General features: G+C 34.3%; 1 protein-coding gene across 1 annotated transcript; it reads right to left on the bottom strand.

The window, feature by feature from the left end:
• Positions 1–14,434: 14,434 nt before the first annotated feature.
• On the bottom strand, positions 14,435–16,920 carry LOC127083424 (endoglucanase 1). The gene is made up of 7 exons (XM_051023734.1): positions 16,649–16,920; positions 16,348–16,557; positions 16,076–16,276; positions 15,884–15,976; positions 15,625–15,786; positions 15,431–15,542; positions 14,435–15,211 (listed from the first exon to the last, which is right to left on the bottom strand). Exons 1-7 carry the CDS (start codon positions 16,877–16,879, stop codon positions 14,727–14,729), a joined length of 1,494 nt encoding a protein of 497 aa, XP_050879691.1. The 5' UTR covers positions 16,880–16,920; the 3' UTR covers positions 14,435–14,726.
• Between the last annotated feature and the right edge of the window lie 2,108 nt (positions 16,921–19,028).

The raw sequence follows: 19,028 nt of genomic DNA, 5'->3' as shown, positions 1-19,028 counted from the left end.
GGTCAAAAGAAAATGACTCGCACGGATGTCACATCCACTGCATACGTATCTCATCTGAATATGAGAATCAGAGTGTTCGTAGCTCGGCTACCTATGGGCTAAAGAGGAGTGTGCTCGCTAAGACATCGCGTCTTATGCCTACGTATCCCATCTGGAATGAGAATCAGAGCAAACCGTAGTTCGGCTAACTACGGGTTAAGGGTTTGGGATGCTCATGCAAAAAGGCAGTCCTTGACGAAGGAACCGTGCTACCTACGGGGATACAAACACATACAAAACAAACATGTATAAAGTAAATGTGCCAACAAGCAATCAGAATAAATCTCCCAAATGGTATCCCACAAGCAAAGTGGAATATCCAGCGAGCTATCCCTGCAAAAGTCATGTGAGCCTTCACAAAAACTCAACAAAATGGTTAGTGAAACAAGATAAGGATTAGGAGAAAACATGTTATGACAAACGTAAGTCAGATTAGAGCAAAACAGTATGGTTTTTCATGGATAACAGTATGGTTTCAGAAACCTCAAACCCTGTGGCATACACTTCAGAAATTAAACGATTAAGCATTTAAGGCATTATTTATACATTCATACATAATTATGAACCCGTGGGCAAAAACCTAATGAAATTCATCCATCATACCTCAAACATTCAGAGTATTCAACTTCAAAGCACAAAGGTAATGGGAATAAGGGCAAACCTGATTGGAGAGATCGGTTGAAATCAAATGGCACGGCTGGATTTGCAAACCAATGTTAGGGTTTGCTTGAGTTGAAAGTGTGTGAGTCAGAATGAACCTTTCAGAGTTGCCTGGAGGTTGCTCTGAACTCTGTTAGCTCTTCTCTCACTATCTTTTTCCCAGACAGGGTAATAGGAATAGAATGGCCTTTTGTTTCACTGAAACTCTGAATTTATAACCTGATTTTTGTGGACCTGTGGGCTCAAATGAGAGAGGTCCAAGTCCAAGATTTTTTCTTTTATTTATTTATTTATTATTAATTTTTATTTTTATTTTTCGTTTTCCGTTTTTTTTTCAAAACACGTGGGCTTCGCCTAGCGAGCATGACAGCTCATGAACAAACCTTTGCTCCTTCAAGATTAACGTTTTGACTGACGAATAGACCCCTGTTGGAAGTAACTCAAGTCTTTCCCTTGTGTTGACTGATCATCTAAATAGAGCCCACAAAGTGTCCTGGATGATGTTCAAGCTTCTTGGATCCGATTCCAATTGCCATGATGAAATGCAAATGTTAAATGACCTAAAAATGAATGCATGCATGAGGTGTAAAGCGTATGCTTCCAGGAAAAATGAAGGGTAAATTTTGGGGTATTACAGTTATTGTGTAGCTTTAATAGCCAATTATGATTATGAGTATATGATGTGCAACGCCATCAGTTTCTGAATATTGTGTTCCAAATTCTACTTCTACGCTAATCATGAGAAATTCTGAAAGATGTCAAGTTGTTGTTGCAACGTTCTTTCTTCTTTTATTCTAATTCACTCCTGAGAAGTTTCTAGAAATAAATTATGCCTTGAGTTCTTCATAGCACCTGAAGATACATAGGAGCAGGATTTCAAAATCTTGTTAGACACATTAATGTTAAAAACCATAAGCCTTTCCTTTCTTTCTTTTCTCTTTCCCCACTCGATAAGGAGAAGTTCTCAAACAATATCACACTAACACTCTTACACGAAACTAACTAAATGGGTCCCATAGAGTACGATGGATGTGAGGGGTGCTAATACCTTCCCCTTGCATAACCGACTCCCAAACCCGATTTGATTGCGACGACCATTTCTTTTTGTTTTTAGTGGGTTTTACCAATATTTTCCCTTTACCTCTTTGTAAATAAAAAAGTTCAAAGGCGTTCCTTACGCTCGAGTATTTTTCGTGCCACGACACAAGTAGAAATGAAAAATTTATAGAAAAACGTATACTTTTGATGTAATAAAATATGATGAGAATTTTGACCTTTTGGTTATCGATGGTCAAATCATAGTGTCGAAAGGCCTAAAGATGCCACCATTGGAACAAAGGAAGAAAAAAGGTTTTTGCAAATATCATAACTTCCTTAGTCATAAGAATTCTCAATGTGTTCTTTTTAGTGATCTGGTGCAAGATGCGCTGAAGGAATGAAGGTTGAAGTTTGGTGAAAAACCTAAGCCATCCATGAAAATTGATTCTGGTCCCATACAGGTGAAAGATGCGAACTTTGTCAAACCAACCGAGACCATGATGGTTGAAGGTGTTGAGGATCCTAACCCAAAAGGTAGAAGATCCAAAGATGGCTGATTATGAAAAAGTCGGAGAGGTGTATCCCAGAGCTGATGAAGATCTTATGGATTTTCTAAAACGTTGCTAAGTATGAGATTCAAAAGTAATGTGTTGCCCTCATTGCAATTCAATTTTAGATAAAAAAGCAAAGAAGGATGTTGAAAGAGTATGGCGTCAACAAAAGAGGGCATATGACAGGAGTTATCAATGGATTCAACCCAATGTTAAGTCCAATGCCAATCAACCAAAATGAAAGATGGTAGAAATTGGTCAAGGTTCTTCATACCATTTTTTTCCATTGCATCGTGTTTTCAGAGGTTCAGAGGGTGACAATAAAGAGTATTGTCGTCATCTGAATCTTTGTAGAGTTAATTGTGATTGAGAATCAGAAGTAAATGGTCTAAGAGCGATTCATTTACATCTGATTATGTGTTAATAATTATTTGTTTTAATTATTAAATAATTTTTTTTTAAGTTAATTGTCCCGTCGGTTTTTTACAAATGCGTAACAATTTTGAAGTTAAAATTTCAATTTAACTCCAGAAATTGCTTACACACATATATTCTTGTTGACCGACCTCAGATAGGGTTATTCCCACATGTATCGCATTATAATTGCTTAACGTAGAGCTAAATTCTGTAGTTTGATTTCTTGATTTTTATTTTGAGTCCCTTGGCTTTCTCTTGGGCCTTCTCACAACAAGATTCTTTTATTTACAATTGTCTTTCAAAACTTGTATCGTTTAATTATTGTGTTGTATCCCCATTCAAAAAACTGTACCCCCATGTTAGAATAAGATTTGGTTTTGCATCTATACCTTGAGTTTTGATGATAACAATGTTGTATTTGTGTGAGAATAATTTTGGTACCCTAATGGTTTATTATTGTATAACTTTAATGGCCAATTCTGACTCTGAGTATATGACGTGCAACGTCATCAGTTTCTGAATATTGTGTTCCGAATTCCGCTTATCCGCTAATCATGAGAAGTTCTGAAATATGTCAAATTGATGTTGCAATGTTCTTTCTTCTTCCATGATGATTCACTCATGAGAAGTTTATAGAAAGAAACTATGTTGTTGCTGCAACGTTGTCTTCGTTTATTCTTCTGGACGTGACTCTGATCATCAAGCTTATGAAGAATGACAAGCTTCTGAAATTTTGTTACTTAGCTGAAGATTATGAAGATCATAATCCAGACTACTGATGATGTCAAGGTTTTGAATAAAGATTCTGAAGTTTCTGAATCCAGTTGTGTGTTTCTTCTTTTCATGCTTTATCAACTTTCATCAGAAGCCACTGAATTTGAAGATAAGATCAAAATGGATACGTGATCAAATAGTACATGGTACAAATCAAATATTTTTCTTCCACTACCTGATATCGTGGGCAAAGGACAGTATTATACATCACACTTGTCACTGAAATTATGGGTAAAGGATTGTTCTATGAATCACTCATTTCACTAATCCAACAGTGGACAACCGTTTTACTTGTATCCCCATTTTCCCTCCAATGGTCTCTTTTTTATGTTATATAAAATGGACTTAGAGACTTGAAAAGTGAGGTCTGCAACAATTTCATAAGATTGTTTTCTAAGTGAAAAAGATCTAGACTTTATTCATACTTTTCTTTAAGTGTCTATTTTTCATTTGTGTAAAAATCTGCTTGTCTAGAAGCATCTCGTAAACACAAAACATTTGATTCAAACTTGTTGTTTGTGATTCCTTAAGGAGACTAGGGTATAGTCGGATCCTTGAGAAGACACATAAGGTTATTCTTTGTGATTATTATAATTAGTTAATTATAGTGAATTAAGTCCTTGTGTATAAGGCAAAATCACTTTGGCGAATGGACTGGAGTAGCTTTGAGTTTCAAGAAAACAAGAATAAAAATACTTGTGTTTTTATCTCTTTATTCTTAGTATTTGTGTGGTGTTCTTGAGTTGGTAAAAAACTTTTGTTTTTAAAACCCAATTCAACATCCCCCTCTTGTGTTTTTCACACCTTCACCCCATTCCCGTAAATATGTAATAACTTTACCGTTTTCATTTACATTATTGTATCAATTGATTGTTAATTCAAAGATTAAATTAACCATTTTTAGAAAAATAACAAAGACAAATACTCGACCCAACGTCGAGCAATTTTCATAAAAATTAGAACCATTTCCATATCCACTTCTCCATAATTTTCAAAACCCTCAAATCATTCCATTCGATTTTCTATTCAAACGTAAATAATACTGGAAAAGTACCAAAGTCTTCAGAGTAGGTACAAGGATCTTAAACAAGTCCAAGTAGTTGCTTCTTGAAACTCGTAGTGAGCTTGAGAAATATATTTTCCCCCTAAATTAAAAATTATTTTCTTTAGAGAGTAACAACTATGCGTTGAAAAGTAAAATTTTAAAACTAGAGGAAGAAATAGTCTCAGAAGTTTCTGGTACTGATTGCGTCATTAGATATGACAGATCTTTTAAGTACTTTCTGGCTAAAAGCATAGATAGAAGCAAAATGGCTTCTTTGATCCATGGAGTTAGCAGAAATGGAAAGAAAGGTTTAGGTTGTACATAAACTATAAAACCTAACGAAAGTCTGTAGGTAAAATAGAAACCTCTCTATGAGAATTTCATGCCTGCTAGCACTGAGCTTGATGTTTATGCACAAACGTAGAAACTTACAAAGGATAAGAACTCAATTCTGAAACCTAAGTATCATGCTCAAATTTCACTTGATCATCATGTTGCATAATCACCCAAAGTTGTAAGAAACTCTAGGAAAACTAACAAGAGAGGACCCAGAAAGTGGGTACCTAAGGATAAAATAATTTATGTTACAGACATCCTTAGCATCTCAGTTGAAATACCAGCCATGGTACCTGGACAATGGATGGTCATGACATACGACGGGCAGAAGGTCTATGTTCCAAGATTTGGAACTTAAGCCTGGAGGCTTCGTTGGTTTTGGAGGAAACCAGAAAGGGAAGATCATTGGCTCCATAACTGTTGGTAACAATAAACTTCCTTTTATTACTAATATTCTTTTGGTCGATGGTTTGATGCATAAATTATTGTCTATTAGTCAACTTAGTGACAATGGTTATGATATCAATTTTAATCAAAAGTCATGTAAGGATATTAGTCAGAAAGATGGTAAGTTCCTTTTTAACGGAAAGAGAAAGAACAACATTTATAAAATCAGACTTTCTTATCTTGAGGATCAAAATGTAAAATGCTTAATGTCTATTAATGATGAGCAATTGGTATGTCATTGATGTTTGGTCCATGTTAGCATGAGAAGGATTTCTCAACTAAATAAGCTTGGATTAGTCAGAGGCCTGCCCAACCCGAAGTTCGCTTCAGACGCTCTTTGTGAAGCATGTCAGAAAGGCAAGTTTTCTAAAACATCTTTCAAAGTGAAAACTGTTGTGTTTGCCTCTTTACCGTTAAAACTTTTGCATATTGATTTGTTTGGGCCAGTGAAAACTGCCTCTATCAGTGGTAAGAAGTACGAATTGGTCATCGTTGACGACTATAGTCTTTGGACATGGGTAAAGTTCTTGAAACACAAGGATGAGTCACATTCTATGTTACCTACCTTCTACTCACTAGTGCAAACAAAAATGAATTGCAGAATAGTCAGAGTCAGAAGTGATCATGGTGACGAATTTGAAATTAAACATTTTGAAAATCTTTTTAATGCAAATGGTATTTCCCATGATTTCTCCTGTCCTAGAACTCCACAACAAAATGGAGTTATATAAAGGATGAATATGACTTTGCAAGAAATGCCCTTCACCATGATCCAAGAAAATAATATGGCTAAGCATTTATGGGTAGAAGCAGTTAATATAGCTTGTTATATTCAGAACATGATTTCTATTAGACCTATTCTGGGTAAGACTCTCTATGAATTATGGAAGAACCGAAAGCCCAACATTTCTTACTTCCATCCTTTTGGCTATGAGTGTTTTATGTTGAATACTAAAGAGAATCTTGGTAAGTTTGATTCTAAGGCACAAAAGTGATTATTGTTAGGAAATTCTGAACGCTCAAAAGGCTACAAAGTCTTTAAGACGGAGACAGGAATTGTCGAAGAATCAATTCATGTTAGGTCCAATGATAAACTTGACCCTGAAAAGTGAAAGCTAGTTGAGAAATTTGAAGATATGAATATTAACTTCTCAGAATCTAAAGATAAAGACTTAGAAGGTAAAGCAAAGGATGCTGAAGCAAAAGACTCAGAAGCGACTAAACCAGAAGCCATTGTTGATCCAACTCATCAGAAGAAGAGTAGATCAAGAGCTTCTCATTCTGAAGAATTAACAGGAGATAAAGACACACCAGTCAGAACTTGATCTTCATTCAAACCTTCTGAAGAAACTCTTTTTGGTTTGGTGTCTCTGATAGAGCCCACATCTATTGATGAAGCTCTTCTAGATAATGGATGGATTCTGGCTATGAAGAAGAACTGAATCAATTCACCAGGAATGGCGTCTGGGATCTTGTTCCGAAACCAAAGGGTTTCCATGTCATTGGAACTAGATGGGTCTTCAGAAACAAGGCTCGACTGGTAGCACAAGGTTATAGTCAACATGAAGGTATAGAATATACTTAAACCTTTGCTCCAGCTTCCAGGTTAGAGTCTATTCGTCTTTTAATTTTGATTGTAGTCAATCATAACATCATTCTTTATCAGATGGATGTTAAGAGTGCATTCTTAAATGGATACATTTTTGAAGAAGTGTATGTGCACCAACCCTATGGTTTTGAAAGTTCTCAAAACCTTGATTTTGTTTTCAAACTGAAAAAGTCGTTATATAGTCTAAAACAAGCTCCCAGAGCTTGATATGATAGACTAAGTAACTTCCTTTTGGAAAATGAATTTACCAAAGGGAAAATGGACACAACTCTCTTTTGCAAAACTTTTAAGAATCATATCCTGGTTGTGCAAATTTATGTTGATGATAATATTTTTGGTTATGCTAATGCTTCATTGTGCAATGATTTTGTCAAGTCAATGCAGGAAGAATTTGAAATAAGTCTGATTGGAGAACTCAAGTTCTTTTTGGGAATTCAGATTGATCAAAATTCATAAGGAATGAACATTCATCATAGCAAGTATACAAGGGAACTTCTGAAGAAGTTTAACTTGTCAGAATGCAAGCCAACAAAGACTCCAATGCATCCTACTTGCATTATGGAGAAAGAAGAGGTAAGCAGTAAGGTAAATCAGAAAATATTCAGAGGTATGATAGGCTCTCTTCTTTATCTAACCACTTCTAGACCTGATATTTTGTTCAGTGTTTGCTTATATGTTCGGTTCCAATCAGATCCTAGGGAGACTCACTTAACCGTTATTAAGAGAATCTTTAGGTATCTGAAAGGTACTACTAACCTTAGTTTGTTTTATAGAAAATAAAGTGAATACAAATTAGTAGGCTATTGTGATGCTGACTATGCAAGAGACATAATAGAAAGGAAAAGTACTTATGGAAGTTGTCAATTTCTGGGAGACAATCTGATCTCGTGGTCCAGCAAGAGACAGTCAACAATTGCACTTTCAACAAATGAAGCTGAGTATATCATAACTTTTGGATGCAACACTCAGATACTCTAGATGAAGAGTCAACTAGAAGATTATCAAATATTTGAGAGTAACATTCCTATTCTCTGGGAAAATACTTATGTTATTTGTTTATCTAAGAATCATATTTTGCATTCTAGGGCTAAGCATATTGAAATTTAACACCATTTTTTACGTGACTATGTTCAGAAGGGTATTTTTTACTTAAAATTTGTTGATACAGACCATCAATGAGCTGATATCTTTATAAAACCCCTTGCTGAAGATAGATTAGTTTTCATTCTGAAAAACTTATTTATGGATTTTTGTCCAAAATGAAAAGATGAATTTTAGAATGTTAAGCTTCTAAAACTCTTGATTAGGTTCTGAGAATTTATTTGTTGATTCTGAGACATGAGGTTCATGAAGTGAGGAAGTTTCATGAATCAGAAAGGTTTTGATCAAAAAAAATCTTATTGATTGGTCTTCCTGATTTTGAACAGTCTTTGCATTAAATGGTTATCATTTCGTTTGATATCATATGGTTCTTAGTGGTGACAGTTGTCCAACTTTCTGAGCATTCATGATGTTGATGTGACACATTGGGTTTTACATTTCTTGAAATTATATTAAAATCTCTTATGCTTCCCTCTATGTTTGCGTATTTGTTATCCTTTTTATCATTGCAATTTTTTATATATATAAACCCACATCACTCACATTTTCACTCTACGCTCACATTTACTCTCACACCTTTCAATCTTTCAAAACTACAAACACCCTTCCTACAACTGTTCTTCTTGATCTTCAACATTTCTCAAATGGATGATCAAAAACAACAACAAAAACAAGCTTAACCTCGATCTTATCTTCAGTCGGCTGCTGATAAGAACACTCCTCCCTCCAAGGAAGAAATCTACGGTAGTAGTATCCCATCGAAAAACTTTCCCATCTTCACCAAGATTGATCCTCTGGAAGTCTTGGCATACTACCTGGAAATCTGCCTCAAGGATAATATTGATTTGTTGGTGGATCCCTTCAATCTCCTTGATCACTACCCAGCTGTTCCGTCGCCTCCTCCGCCACAAACCCTAAGCTTTCAAAATAGTCTATGCACTTTTTTGTTTTTTAAAGAACTTTTATGTTCTTATTTTTGTTTAAGTACTTTTGTGTTTTTTAGCTTGTTTAAGTATGTTTTTCGTTTCTGTCTTTGTAACATGATTTTACTTTTTCTGCCTTCTGGCACATTTCAATGAAATCATGTTTGTTTCTTTCCGTTATTTTTTATCTATGTATTTTTTATTGATGACAAATGGGGAGAAACGTAATTGATTTTGATATACCTATATTCGTGAATCAGAACCCAATTTTTGTAATGTTTCTGCTAATAACTACTTCGAAGAATAGTTTGTTAAATGTCTTGCAAGGAAAAGTCAAGAACATCAGAAGCTCTTGAAGTTTTTCAGATTAGAACTTAAGTTACTAGTTTCTGAAGAAATTGTATACTCTCTGAGTGTGAAGCTTTAACTCTATTGTTTGAAAAAGATTTTAACTAGAAATCAAAACTAGACATCAATTTCCAAGGAATTGTAAATTCGACATCAAATTCTGAGGAATTATGAATTCCATGTTAATCAGACTTAATTCAACCAGGTCCTAAGGTTTATAACAAGACTCTAAAGTTCTTTAAGAAGAACTCGTAACTAGACTCTGAAAGCTCATTTAAATATTCAAAGAGAATGTCAAAGAGCATCAGGCTCTAAAGCTTCTTCAAAAGAATTCAACAAAGATTCTGAAGTGAAGTTCATAAGAATGTTTATTTTAACAACCTGTTCTCTGGATAAGATCAAGCAACTTCTAAAGACAAACCATATTCTTATGGAAGATCATTCTGGTACTTCAAAAAGTTTAATTAGGAAAGTGCTCTTTCATTCTGATTTTATCTTTTTAAGATGTATCCTTCTGTACTTACCATGAAAAAAAATATTCATAAAAATACATGTTTTTGTCATCATAAAAAAGGGGATGATTGTTAGAACAAGATTTGGTTTTGCAGTTATACCTTAAATTTTGATGATAACAATGTTGTATTTATGTGGGAACAATTTTGGTACCCTAATGGTTTGTTATTGTGTAGCTTTAATGGCCAATTATGATTATGAGTATATGATGTGCAACGCCATCAGTTTCTGAATATTGTGTTCCAAATTCTACTTCTACGCTAATCATGAGAAATTTTGAAAGATGTCAAGTTGTTGTTGCAATGTTCTTTCTTCTTTTATTCTAATTCACTCCTGAGAAGTTTCTAGAAATAAATTATGCCTTGAGTTCTTCATAGCACCTGAAGATACATAGGAGCAAGATTACAAAATCTTGTTAGACACATTAATGTTAAAAACCATAAGTCTTTCCTTTCTTTCTTTTCTCTTTCCCCACTCGATAAGTAGAAGTTCTCAAACGATATCACGCTAACACTCTTACACGAAACTAACTAAATGGGTCCCATAGAGTACGATGGATGTGAGGGGTGCTAATACCTTCCCCTTGCATAACCGACTCCCAAACCCGATTTGATTGCGACGACCATTTCTTTTTGTTTTTAGTGGGTTTTACCAATATTTTCCCTTTACCTCTATGTAAATAAAAAAGTTCGGCGGCGTTCCTTACGCTCGAGTATTTTTCGCGCCGCGACACAAGTAGAAATGAAAATTTTATACAAAAACGTATACTTTTGATGTAACAAAATGTGATGAGAATTTTGACCTTTTGGTTGTCGATGGTCAAATAATAACCGACTCTGTTTTGTTTATATTTCGAGCGTTCCTTACGCTCGAGTATTTTTCGCGCCGCGACACAAGTAGAAATGAAAAATTTATACAAAAACGTATACTTTTGATGTAATAAAATATGATGAGAATTTTGACCTTTTGGTTATCGATGGTCAAATCATAGTGTCTAAAGGCCTAAAGATGCCACCATTGGAACAAAGGAAGAAAAAAGGTTTTTGCAAATATCATAACTTCCTTAGTCATAAGAATTCTCAATGTGTTCTTTTTAGTGATCTGGTGCAAGATGCGCTGAAGGAATGAAGGTTGAAGTTTGGTGAAAAACCTAAGCCATCTATGAAAATTGATTCTGGTCCCATACAGGTGAAAGATGCGAACTTTGTCAAACCAACCGAGACCATGATGGTTGAAGGTGTTGAGGATCCTAACCCAAAAGGTAGAAGATCCAAAGATGGCTGATTATGAAAAAGTCGGAGAGGTGTATCCCAGAGTTGATGAAGATCTTATGGATTTTCTAAAACGTTGCAAAGTATGAGATTCAAAAGTAATGTGTTGCCCTCATTGCAATTCAATTTTAGATAAAAATGCAAAGAAGGATGTTGAAAGAGTATGGCGTCAACAAAAGAGGGCATATGACAGGAGTTATCAAAGGACTCCACACCATTGGAGTAATCAGAGGAGAACATATGTTCCATCAGCAGGTGTTCCTTCTGAAAAATGGATTCAACCCAATGTTAAGTCCAATGCCAATCAACCAAAATGAAAGATGGTAGAAATTGGTCAAGGTTCTTCATACCATGACAATTACCATACTTCAAAAAAACACTCTTATAGTTCGAAGAATTACCTGGTGAAGAACCTTATGAAGAGAACACAACAGAGGAGATAACAGCGGAAAAAGAAATCTCCTTTTGAAGTTGGAAACGCAAGTAATAGTGCAAGGTTCCCACCTCTAACATTTGCTCAAGTGAGGAAGAAACCCATGGCTGAAAGAATCTCATTTCCACAACCAATAGTGCTCAAGTCTAAGGACAAAACCCCATTTCGAATGAAGACAATGATATGCTCACAAACAAATTTGAAATTAAGTCAGAGAATGAGTTTGATGTCATATGTAATGTTGTTTTTGTTTTACCCATACAATTCGACATACTGAATAAAGTCACTAACAACGAGGATGATTACCTTGTTGATGAAGTAACAAATAGTGAGCCTATGTGCTACTATGTTATGGGTAGTGGCATCATGGAGGAGGAAAATATTGTCTTTAAAAATACTAACAAAGATATGAATAAGCATATTAAGTCACTCTTAGTTCTTGATAAAGTTGACGAAGTAGGTGTGAACAAGGTTCTAGTAGATGACGGAGCTGCAGTCAATCTGATGCCACATTTCTTGTTGAAGAAGATTGGAAATATGGGCACAGATTTGACACCATATAATATGGTCTTGTCGGATTATGAAGGCAAGACAAGTAAAGCTTTATGAGTAGTTTGGATGACATTGATGTAGGAACAGTGGTTAGACCAACTTTATTTGTTGTTATTCCATCCAGGGTCAACTACAATTTACTCTTGGGTCGGGAGTGGATACATGGTGTGGGGGAAGTCTCCTCGACTTTACACCCAAGGATTTCAAGCTGGAGGCCTGATGGAATTCTAGAGAATAATGAAGCAGGTCAAAGCTACTTCGTCGCTGAAATGGATCATGTAGATAAGGGCACATTCGACAAGAAACTCACAACCATCGGACGCTACACTTCAGATAGAAATGAATCCTTTATGCGATGAGATGTCCTTTACTCGATATAGTTGGATCCTACTCATGGATTCATGTGTTAAGAAGACTCTGAGAAGAATGAATATGATGACGATGTCGCCGCGAATATGCAGTGGTGCATGGTAGAAAACATTGATGTATGAATCAAACATATTAGCTTGAATTGCGATATATATGGCTGGAAATCGGATAAAATGCGACTTTAGAAGGTGACATTTAATAAAAATTGGCTTTCGAATCCAGTATGTTCGAAACTAATAAAGTATTTGAGAGTGGTGAGAATCTAATTTCCATGTTGGTTAAAATAGACCATTCAACAATGGCTGAAGAGCATGAAGATAAATCACAAATTCAGAGGCTCGATTGTATCTATGATGATGAACCTTTGGGATTCAAAAAAGACCCATTAGTTTTAGCTAAGAGGATGCAAACTCAAGACCCGCTGGAGTGGTCGACTTAGGAGATAGAAAAATGAAAAAGCAAACATACATAAGTGCCAAGGTTGGTCCAGACCTAAAGATCCTGATGATTGAATTACTTAAAGAACTCAAGGACTATTTTGCATGGGATTAGGATGAAATGCTAGGTCTCAATCGAGATGTGGTGGAATTAAAGTTGCCAATTTGACCCGATAAGAGGTCGGTGAAGCAAACCCAAAGAAGATTTGCACCAAAAGTGGTGTTAAATATCAAAAAGTAAATTGAAAGGCTCTTGAAGAACAAGTTCATATGATCTACAAGGCATGTTGATTAGTTAACGAATGTATTCCATGTTATTAAAAAGAATGAGACTCTTAGAATTTGTATTGATTTTAGAGATTTGACACTACAACTCATAAAGACGAATATCCAATGTCTCTCGCTGATATGTTGATCATTAAGATTAATCAAAACAAAATGAATGCAATATTCAATACAAGCTCTTTATCAAATAAGAGGTAACTTCAATCTTTGATTGAACATTATATGTGTGTGTCCATCATTCATCAAAATATAATTATTTGACTAATCGCTCGTCATGTCAGTTATTATTGAAATTACTTGAAACTGTTCATCATTTTCATCCTTAGTCTTTTTCCTTGTTCATGGACCCTTCTCTAAAGATTAAGTGTAAGGGAGACTAGTGATACATTAGGATATTTAATATTTTGTGTGTAGCTGTTTTTTTTATTGTAACAGGTGAATGTATCATTTCTTGAGTGCAGTTTGACATTGGATTGTTATCTAAAAAGATTAGAGTTTCCATTATACTCCAACAAAGACTTTGGCAAAATCAAGTAGCAATGGTTCGTAAGGCGGAGTAGAAAGTTGTTTTTCTTTGGTGCCGTCGGAGAAAGATTGCTTGTAGACAAAGTTGGGAGTTGTCCAATATACACTCAGTTAATGGCAATCACTCAAACAAGAAATCAGTGGGATAAGGGGGATCGCCACACACGAATACTTGGAGCAGTTTATTGTGGATAACAAGGTTATTGGATCAAGATCTTGAGAGATCTTGTATTTTGTTAGCAGTTTAGTGTCTGCATCATCAGAGAGAATTATCATATGATAGTTCTTTGTAATCAACATGTTATAAACATTTTATCATTATAGCGGAGGACCGTGATTATGTTCCGATGGCATCATACGTTGAAGAGTGCATGTAGGAAAAGCGATGACGAATGTCAAAACACTATATATCTTTCTCTTTCCTTATCCTTCGTATTTTAAAAGCACATTCATTCATTCATAATTGTTGTTGCATATTTTCAAGATTGCATTGATTGTATATCATATAGGTTAGATCGTGTTTATAGCGATTTAATGTACACCCTCTGATCACTATTATAAGCAACAAAAATGTTTTTTGGTTCATTAAATAATTGATGTATCTCATATATAATAATGATCAGATAAATCATTTATTTAATTAATCTAAATTTTTTTTGTTATTTATAATAATGACCGAATTGTGTATAAACTTAAGTATATGATGTATCAATCTTAAGGAATCATCATAATATCAATTATGAACAGTTAGAAACATCCAATTAATGTGTCTTTAAATCGTTTAATTTAAAGTGAGTTTGTCATGTAAGCCTTCGTAATAATTTACCTAAGTGTCATGTAGAATATGAGACATATGCATGTGACAAAAACAAAATTAATTCTTAAGTGACCAATCAGACGCAATTAATACCAATACGAGGTCAATTGACTTGCACCTAAAAAAATGAACAAAAAGATCTTTTAGGATATTTATGACCAAAACTCTTTTATATGCGCCTTCTTCTAGGATATGAAAGAAAAGATCTTTATGTGCTTCTTTGGCAACTAACTTGATTACTGAGCAGAGAAAAAAGCAAGAGCACCAACAAAAGGAGCATTAATATAAGTTGCTGGCTCTGACTGTTGATAATTATTTCTATCATCAGAAAAATTGTCACTGCTATCTGGACCACCAACAACGGCTCCAACAAGAACATTTGGATTTGGTGACCCTGAATTCAGGTATTGAAACCCATTGTTACAAGAAATCTTCTGAGGCTGCTGGTGAATGGAAGGTAAAGAGGAACCTCTATGATGAATATGATTTGGATACCTCTCTCCAAAACCAACCATATAAGACATCTCTTTTGGATTATTCCCCAAAATGTAATCAACTTGTTTTTTTGCTAAGTTGATTAGGTTTTGTCCTGTGACTTTTGATGTTCCACACGAGACAACACCTCCATTTGAGTTGAGATACTTTGCGTATGTTAAGAGAAGGAAAGATGTAGATGTCACATACTGTAAATCGCTTGAACTATCTTTGTACAGAACTCCACCTGCAAAATTAACTTTTTTGTTAGTCAGTAGTAAAACTTTAAAATTTACTAAAATGTCACATGGGTTATATAGTAGTATATATATTTCATCTTAGTCATCAATAAGTTATATCGATATCTGACATTGACATTGACATGGACATAAACACATCTTTTTTTAGAGGTATCAGTATTACGGAGTTTATCTATGCCTTAAATAGAAGGATTAGGATTGGTGACCTGGGGTATACTGAGCCTGGAAACCAGGAGTTCCTGGCACTAAAGAACAGATGTAATTGTCTGCATGTGCCTTGTATAACTGAAATTCTTCAGAATTTTTCTCCAAGAAATCCTATAAAAATACCCATAAGTTACTGTTAATTAATGTTACATATGTTTGAAGTCAAAGTAAAGAGAGTTTAAGAAAAAGACACCTTTGAAAGTAATATTTTAGTTCCAGGTCGTTTGTCATCCCAACTGAAAGTGTAACCATCATCGTCGGCGCCTAATATGTGACCGTTGGATTGTATGAACTCCATGTAGGAATTTATTCCAGAAGCTTTGTAAATCCATGATGCACCCCAAAGTAACTCATCCTATTGATTTATTGATTTATTTTAAACATTTGAGATTAATTTAATCTATGATTTGTTTGGTTTTATAAAAATAATCAAAGGTGGTTTAGGATTTTACATGGTATCCAGAGTAGGAGCAATAAAACGGACAGACAATGGAATTAAGAGAGTCACTGTAAGAGCCTCTGTAACGGTCTGCAAAATTGAATACCTGAAGAAATAAATAACATTAATCCATAGATAAGAACATGAAAATTGATAAAAACAGAAACATAACTTGATTGTGTTAGAGAAGAGGAACTGAACTGACATTGATGGCTGCTCGAAGCAATTTTGAGGAATAGGCTGGATCAGAGTCTTTGAATACTAGTGATGAAGCTGCCAATGCAGCTGCAGTCTCGGCCGCGACATCAGAACCCGGGTTTTGAGGTGATACCTTATACACATTCCGCGGAGTGTCCATATCCTCTGGCCTTTCCCAACACCTATGATCCAAGTTAGGTTCTCCAACCTACATTAAACATATGTTCAGATCATATACTATGTGATGTAAATAAGAGTCCAGAATCACCGGTAACTCACTTGGACATATAATGTGTCTGGAGTTGTGGTGGCGGCCTTAAGAAGATAATCTGCGCTCCACCGGATAGCTTCTCGAGCATTGTCAATCTGATCATGCATTGAGTTTCCAAATTCAATGACACTCCATGCTAATAGTGTTGTTGTAAAAGCCATCGGAAGCCCAAACTTGACATTGTCACCAGCATCATAATAACCACCAACTAAGTCCACCTGAAACAATACCTAATACAATTAACATGCATGGTTTAAACTAATTACAAGTTAATTAATGACTTAAATTTAAGCATGCAATGTATAATACATGATAAGAAGAGCCATCTGATAATCCAGAATCAGCCCTCCACGTTAGCCTCTGGTTGGATGGCAATCTTCCAGAACGCTGTCCTTCAAAGAAAAGAATAGATTTTTCAAGAGCCTCGTGATATTCTTGTGAACTGAAACCAAAACTTGGTTGAAGATTGAATGAACAAAGCAGTAGCATTAACAGAAAGTGTAAACATAATGTGGTGGCTGAAATTGAAGTTGAAGGCATCTCTTTTTGGGGGAGTGTATGAGGTGGGATAGGATAGTTTATAACATAGGAAAACTACAATACAAGGTTGTGTTTATATAGATGAAGTTGGAAGTTGGAAGGTTAGTTGAAATGGACGTTAATGTTAACTGTTTAATCACGGGATCAACTGCGCCAACCAATGATCACACTTCCTTCTCCTTATTATTTATTTATTGTATACTCATCTCTCGTCTCAAATATATATATATATATATATATATATATATATATATATATATATATATATATATATATATATATATATATATATATATATATATATATATATATATAAAAGATGGTAAAAAATTTTAAGGATTTAATCTAAAATTTGAGTTTTTGTTTTTACATTTGTTGAATAAATTTTGTTAGTATTTAGGATTGGAACGAATATACTTTTAAATAAATGGGTTATTTCATCTTAAGTTCTAAAAGAAAACTTTTTTTTTGTTTGGAATTTTTTTCTTTTCAGTTTTCTTCTTGTTAGAAATAAATAGAAAAGCTTGATAATTTGAAGAGGGTAACGGTGGTAAGTTAGGCTTGAATATTCACCTCATTAATTATTCGTTGCTTTGAAACACTTTGAAACACGTAACAACTGTTTTTCATATTTAATGTTTTTCTTCTTTTTTCTTTTCTAGCAAATAATGAAAGAGGCTTATTTTTGACAAATACAGTAAACTGTCCGACTGAAACTTCTAATATAAGAATTAATGGGAACAACAACGTGTGAAATGATGTTTTTTTTTTTATAATCCTCAATATCCTATTATAAAAAATATTTAATTGAAATACATTGACAAGGTAAATGAATTTTACACCGTCAATTAATCTTAGACGTTGGATATTAAAATAAATTTGACTTTTATTTTAAAAATCTATAAAGTAATGCAAACGGATGATGGTGATAAATGTGTAAATCTTTTTACACTGACAATGTATAGTAATTAATCTCTTACAATAAATATATTTTTAAATTTATTAAATAATTAATATATTTATTATTTTACAGACTAAATACAATTTTTATTTAATAAATATAAAAATCATTTTTTTTATAACAGAGAGAATATATTTTTTTACTACATATTTTATAAAGAAAAAAATTGTGTTAGACAGTCGATAACTATCATAAAATTTGGTCAAATCTCTATGACATGGATCAACTACGAAATAATATGAATGATAGGTTGTTGTCCGTAAACAACGTGTTGTATGGCTCGAGTACAGTGTCAAAAGAGGAAGGATTGTTGTATCACTGTCTGAATGTAGTGAAAAATAAGAAGAGTTCCCACATTTTAGTGTACAGGTGTGAGTGAAAATTTTAGTTCATGAGAATATGATTCGTTTTGGATCATGGAATGTATGCACACATATTATAAAATCTATGGAAACAGTTGACATTATGGTTAGAAGGAGGATTGATTTTATGTATCTACAAAAAAAACTAAGTGGACATGTGAAAAAGCAAAAAATTAGACAATTTGGGATTTAAGTTTTAGTACGCCAGAAAAGTTAGATCGAGAAATGGGATGAGGATTATTGTGGACAATGAGTGAAAGAATGATATTGTAGATGTGAAAAGAGTAGGAGATCGAATCATAGACTTGAAATTTATAGTGGAACAAGACGCCTTTAATGTTATTACTGCTTACGCACCTCAGGTTGTATCAGTAGAATACCTTAAGGTAAATTTTTTGGAGGATTTAGAAGACTCACTTAAGGATATACCCTAAAGAGAGAATCTTTTCCTAGGAGGGGATCTTAATGGACATGTAGGTAGCATAGCAAGAGGCTTTGAGAGAGTTCATAGAGAGTTTGGTCTAGGGGAGGTGAATGCGAAGGGTAAATTCATTTTGGAGTTTTTGTCGCCTTTGGACCTGACAATAGCAAATACATGGTTCAGAAAAAGAGATGAACATCTTATCACATATAAAAATGGGGTGACATGTTTTCAAATGGATTTTTTTCTTATCAGAATGTCAGATAGGAAATTATTATTTTATTGTAAATTTATTATGAGAGAAAGCTTGACTATCCAACATAGAGTTTGGATTATGCATGTAAGAAAAAAGGGGAAGCAAAGAGAAGAAGTCATGTGGGAGGCCCACAGATCAAGTGGTGGCAT

The sequence above is a fragment of the Lathyrus oleraceus genome, chromosome 5 (genome assembly GCF_024323335.1).
Source record: "Lathyrus oleraceus cultivar Zhongwan6 chromosome 5, CAAS_Psat_ZW6_1.0, whole genome shotgun sequence".
NCBI lineage: Eukaryota > Viridiplantae > Streptophyta > Magnoliopsida > Fabales > Fabaceae > Lathyrus > Lathyrus oleraceus.
Note: the sequence above shows the minus strand (reverse complement) of the source record. Positions and strands in the feature narration are given on the sequence as shown.